Raw genomic sequence first — 6,000 nt, 5'->3', positions numbered from 1 at the left:
GATCAAGAACTGATGAACTGATGGTATTGAAGGAAGAAGCCCAAGTTGCGCTGAAGGCATTAGTGAAACATGAAGGTCCAAGAATTGATGGAATACCAATTGAGATGTTTCAATAACATAACACTAGAAATATGCATTCACCTATGCCAAGAAATTTGGAAGACAGTTACCTGATCAACCGACTGGAAGAGATCCATACCTGTACCTATTTCAAAAAAGGCCATCCAAAAGAATGTGGAACGTATCAAACAACATCATTAATATCACACGCAAGTAAAATTTTGATGCCTTATTAAAACGTGGTTGCAGCAGTACATCAACAGGGAACTGCCAGAAATTCAAGTCAGATTCAAAAGAGGACCTGGAAAAAGGGATATCACTGCTGATTCCACATGTATCTTGACTGAAAGCAGAGACTACCAGAAACATGTGTACCTGTGTCTTAATGACAATGCAAAAGTATTCAACTGTATGGATCATGGAGTCCTGGTGTGGTGCTCTAAGATAACCAATTGACTGTTAAACACAAGGTCAGTGGTTCAAATCCACCAACTGCTCCTTGGAAACCCTATACAGGGTCACTATGAAATGGAACTAACTTGATGGCACTTAACAACAACAATGTGGATCATAATAAACCACGGACAATATTGTGAAGACTGTGAATCCTAGAACACTTCATCGTCATCATGCAGAATGTGTACACAGACAAGAGGCAGTCTTATGAAAAGAACAAGGGGAGACTGTGGTTTAGAATCCAAAAAGGTATGTGTCTGGGTTGTATCCCTTTTTTCACACTTATTCAGTTTAAGCAGATAATCTGAGAAACTGGGTAATATGAATAAGAACTAGATTGGAGGGAGACTCATTAACATCCTCTGCATAGAGATGACACAACCTTGCTTGCTGAACACAAGACGTGAAGCCCTTACTGATGAAGATCTAAGACAATAGCCTTCAGTATGGATGGCACCTCAATATAAAGGAAAAGATTCCTCATGACTGGACCAATAAACAGCATCATGATAAATGGAGAAAATATTGACTTGTCAAAGATTTCATTTTATCTGGATCCACATTCAACGTCCATGAAAGCAGTAGTCAAAAACTTAAATGGCATATTGCATTGGGCAAAAACTACTGTGAAAAAGCAAAGATGTCACTTTGAGGACTATAGTGTGCCTGACCCAAATCATGGTATTTTCAATGGCCTCATATGCATTCAAAAGCTGGACAATGAATAAGGAAGACCAGCGAAGAACTTATGTCTTTTAATTATAGTATTGGTGTAGAATATTGAATCTACAATGGATTGCTGTAAGAATGAAGAAATCTGCCTTAGAAGAAATACAGACAAAATGTTGATGAGTCTCACAGACTTTGGAGATGTGATCAGGAGGGACCAGTCCCTGGAGAAGGAATCATGCTTGATAAAGTCAAGGGTCAGAACAAAGGAGGAAGACCCTCAATGAGATGAACTACACAGTGGCTACTACAATAGGCTCAGACAGTAAGGACGATGAGAATGACAAAAAACTGGGCAGTATTTCTTTCTGCTGTATAGAGGGTGGCTATAAGTCTGAATCAACTTGACAACATCTAACAACAACATGATGGCAGAGCATTAAATATGTTGAGCATCACCCCTGCTTGATATGAATTATTTTTCTCTATATATACACATTCACCCATATATACAGGGGATTGCCCAATTAAATAAAGCTTATGCATCTCAGGTATTTATTTTAAAGTCGGTTGTTTAGAACTTCAACAACATAATTTTCCAAATGATGTTGTAAAATTTAGGCTTAAAAGTCTACTTTAGTCTATGAGATACCTAATTACCATATGGTTATCACTTTTAGGGACCAAAGATACTCCAAGTTTCAAATCAGTATCCCATGAACATTTTTTCCCAATAGTGGCAAAGATACATCATTAGTGAGGATAAGAAAGATGTAGGGGTTCTTGTAGAGATGTGTTCCTCTTTACAAATATTCAAGAGAAAATAAGTGAACTTTTTCAAAATATATATATATATATATATATATACTGGAGCTCAGGTTCTACCCAGGACCAATGAAATTCAGAGCTCTGGGGTCTAAGGCCTTGACATTAACAATGCTCACAAGCTCCCAGGTGATTCCAATGGGCATCAGAGTTGAGAACCAGACACCAACTTCTCTTCTACACCTATCTACCCATGACATTTTTCTAAATTCAGGCTTTGGACTCAACAGATTGAAGACATGCACCTGAGAAACACACGCTTGGTTAAGACTATTTCAAAGCCAACTGAGTAAGAGGTAAGAGTAATTGGACTCAGACCAGAGAGATGATTTGGCGTTTCCTAGTTTTACCAAAAGCTAGAATGGAATGACCCCCAGGCTTTCCCCCTTGCTACGTGTGTTCATAAACTGGGTGAATAGAGCAAGGATACAATTGTGATTTTTTTTTCCCCTCCATGATTTCAAAAAGATCAACATTCAGCTTTAGAAAGGTAGGTGGCCCAGTGGACGGCTATAGACATTGGAGTAATACCCCTCTCCTAGCTGGGAAGCGATGAGGACAATGGTAGCTTCAAACAGGTGAAACCGATGTTTAATTCAAGAGATATCTCTTGGAAAGGGATACAAAGACATGGCCAAAGGTGCTGTACTCAGAGTAGGCAATCATGGTGAGCTGAGCTCGAAGTCAAGAGGAAATAGGAGATAGGCAATCCGAGATCAAATTATAACTGACTAAAAGGAGAAGGTGGGAGAATTGAAGGGGATAATCCTTTCCATATTCATGAACAGAAGCAACGAAAAAAACTGTGTGGTTTGGGTTTTGTTTTCTTCCTCTTAATTCTTCTTATTTATATCAAAGTCCTCTGTCCTTGTAATGCAGAACTCCTTGTTCTCCTTGTAACTATAGTATCCCAAAGTATGGCTCCTGGATATTACTACTGACTTGTTTTCCCTGTGGACCACTTTTCTCCTTGACCCAGAAGACCTGCAGCCTCCAGCCAGAGAAGCAATGGGTGTAGTCAGCCACAGGAAAGAAGTTCTATGTTAAATCAACCTGCTAGGAATTTACAAGAGAGCAAGTCTCCTTTATGAATCTCACTAATGGCATGCCTTGAACTCACACTGTGGAAATATGGACTTCTACCCTTGGGAATTCACTCAACAAACTGATCCCCTTTCTCTTCTCAGTTAAGTCAAAGAAACTACTAACTGGCTCTTATTTTCTTCCATGAATAGTAAATTCCTTCCTTTCACAAGCAAACAAAGGCAAGCAAAACAGCACAGTAACTACAAAGGCAATTCTTGGGACTGTTTGGGGGAAGGAAAAAGCAGGAAAAAAAGGCACCAGATTCCTGTATGGTTTGGATGTGATATTTCTCCCCAAGACACAACACACATCCTCCTTATGAAATACATATGTTCACAGAAGCCACTTGGCAGACCTTGAGATTTATCAAATACATATTCACACAGTTAGACAGACAGACAGGTATAAAATCACATTGCAAGTCACAATTCCTAAGTACAATGCCATGAATGCCAAGAGAACCAAACGTGTGAGCTGGGATACAAGTGAGCTTCATGTTTTCCAAAGGACTACAATTGGGATGTATGACTACTTCCCGTAAAATGTGCTGACCCAGGGCTGAGTTTAAGATTGGAGAGATGGCAGTAGCCACAATAGCTGGATCAGACATTTGACAAACCGAGCTCCTTGGTGGCACTTTTCTACTACTCTTAAAGATGCATATTAAATAATGTCTTCTGGACCACAGATACGATTGCACTTAAAAATTCAAAAGTCTATAAATATTGTCAACCCAGCTTTGCCTTTTGTATCTCCTGGCTTTCATAAAATGGAAACTTTTCAACCAAGCGCTGAAATATAAATATTAAAATAGTAAGTGGAACAAACTACAAATCTACTTACAATTCCATCACTACTGTAGCACCTTGTCCTTTTTTTGATTTTGTTTTTTAACCAGGGCCAATGCATTCATTTTGTCAAGAACAAGAGAATTCTGAGAAGCTTTCGGAGTCATAAGACACATCATTAAATATTTAATCACCTTTTGAAAGTCCTAAGCCTTTATCACATTTCATCCATCTAGACAGTTCATTCTATGCTATAGTCTCCAAGACTCCCTTGTTGGGAGGAGGAAGAGTAGGGGAGAAAACACCTTCTGAGGGGCAGGGTTAAATGCTCTCAATCAAGAGTTTCCATTGGCGCTTTTGTGAACTCAATTTACCCCATATGCCCACCAGTCCACAGGAAGGTCAATTGATGGGAGTCCACTGTTTTTTAATCTCCAAGAATTAGTTTTACAAAAGATGCCACATCTGTTGATTTGGATTCGTGGAGAGCGAAAAACGGATGTTGCTGGGAAAGAAAACACAAAAAAACATGGCATTAATATTTGTTCCTGACAATATATGAGGTTAGTAAATAAACAGATCGCTTTTCAAAAGCTGGGACATGAATAAAAGAGACCAAGAAAGAATTGTTACACTTGAATTATGGTTAGTGAAGAATATTGACATATCACGGGTTGCCAAAAGAACAAACAAATCTGTCTGGGAAGAAGTGCAGCCAGAATGTTCCTTGGAAGTGAGAATGGTGAGACTTCATCTCACAGACTTTGAATATGTGATGATAAGGAACCAGTCCCTAGAAAAGGACACCATGCTTGGTAAAATAGAAGGTCAGAAAACAAGAGGAAGACCCACAGTACAGTAGATTGGTACAGTGGCTGCAATCATGGGCTCAAATACAACAGTCATTACGAGGAGGTTGTAGAACCAGGAAGTGATTTCACTCTGTTGTGCACTGGGTCGCTATGAGTCTCAGGAACCCAGAACAACTATGTTTCCACTGCAGAGAATCAACTGCATTAGGGGGGAAACTAGGGTATGTAAAAATTATGCTATGTAAGTCTCATCTATGGTAAAATACAAGGATTAGCAAAGGGTTGATTTATAAATAACCCTGCTCCTCACAAAATACTTTTAGATGAGTATAGTAGAAAAACAATGGGCAATGTCTTCGATTTATGCACTTTCTCAGGAAACAGTGATAAGAACATGAAACCAATCTTGGCACTGGAGCGCTGGCATGGATTGAAACCGTTAATAATGACATCTACTCAGCTCTATCTGGAGTCCTGGTGTGGCGCTGTGGGTTAATGCACCAGACTGCAAAGCCGTTTGAACTGCAAAGTCAGCGGTTCAAGCTCACCAGCTGCTCCTCGGACGCCCTATATAGGATTGCTATGGGTCAGAAGCAACTCAATGGCACTTCACAATAACAAATCTGTAGCCTCAATCTCTCTTAATGAAGAGCTGATCCATCTGGAAAATAATGTAGACTGCCAAATTCTAGCTACAGGTGGAGAAAATTCAACTTCACTAAACTTAAAAACTTCCAGTCCAAAATATTGTCTGATCCCACTTATGTGAAAAAATCTAGAATAGATAAATGGATAGAGAGACAAATCAATTAGCTGCAATCAGGGGCTAGGGAGGGTTTGGGAAAGGAATGAGTTGTTATTGTTCAAAGGGTATTGAGTTCCTGTTTGGGATGATGGAAAATTTGACAACTAGATAGAACTGATGTGGCACGGTAGGATTGGCACTGGACTGGGAACCACAATGTCGGCAGTTCAAACCCACCAGCCGCTCCTCAGAAACCCTATACAGGATCGCTAGGAGGTGGAACCAGCTCAACAGCACTTAACAAGATAGTACTGATGGTTGCAAAAAGGCTGGGTGTAGATGACTTAATAAATGGTTACCATGGCAAATATGTTGTTGATACAGTCTACCAAAACACAGTTTTTTAAGTCCCTTTTTGTTAATTCCTAAAAAGTAAATATTCAGTACTTTGGTGGAAGACCACACAAGGTGCAATAACATACAGTAAGAACACTTTCAAAGCAATTCTGAGAGAAACAAAGTCATTTTCTCTTTATCTGAATAATCCTGCAAATTACTC

The 6,000-nt window shown here is 39.4% G+C and overlaps 1 protein-coding gene across 1 annotated transcript in view; it reads right to left on the bottom strand.

Moving 5' to 3' along the window:
• Window positions 1-4,043: 4,043 nt before the first annotated feature.
• MAP2K6 (mitogen-activated protein kinase kinase 6) overlaps window positions 4,044-6,000 on the bottom strand; it is a 160,232-nt gene continuing 158,275 nt past the window's right edge. The window contains exon 12 of the mRNA XM_006872294.1: window positions 4,044-4,389. Coding sequence (XP_006872356.1) covers window positions 4,312-4,389 — 78 coding nt within the window. The 3' untranslated portion in view covers window positions 4,044-4,311. The remainder of the gene's footprint in view (window positions 4,390-6,000) is intronic.

The sequence above is a fragment of the Chrysochloris asiatica genome, unplaced genomic scaffold, assembly GCF_000296735.1.
Source record: "Chrysochloris asiatica unplaced genomic scaffold, ChrAsi1.0 scaffold00192, whole genome shotgun sequence".
In the NCBI taxonomy this organism is placed as follows: Eukaryota; Metazoa; Chordata; class Mammalia; order Afrosoricida; family Chrysochloridae; genus Chrysochloris; species Chrysochloris asiatica.
The sequence above is the reverse complement of the archived record's forward strand: the minus strand, read 5'-3'. Positions and strand labels throughout refer to the sequence as shown.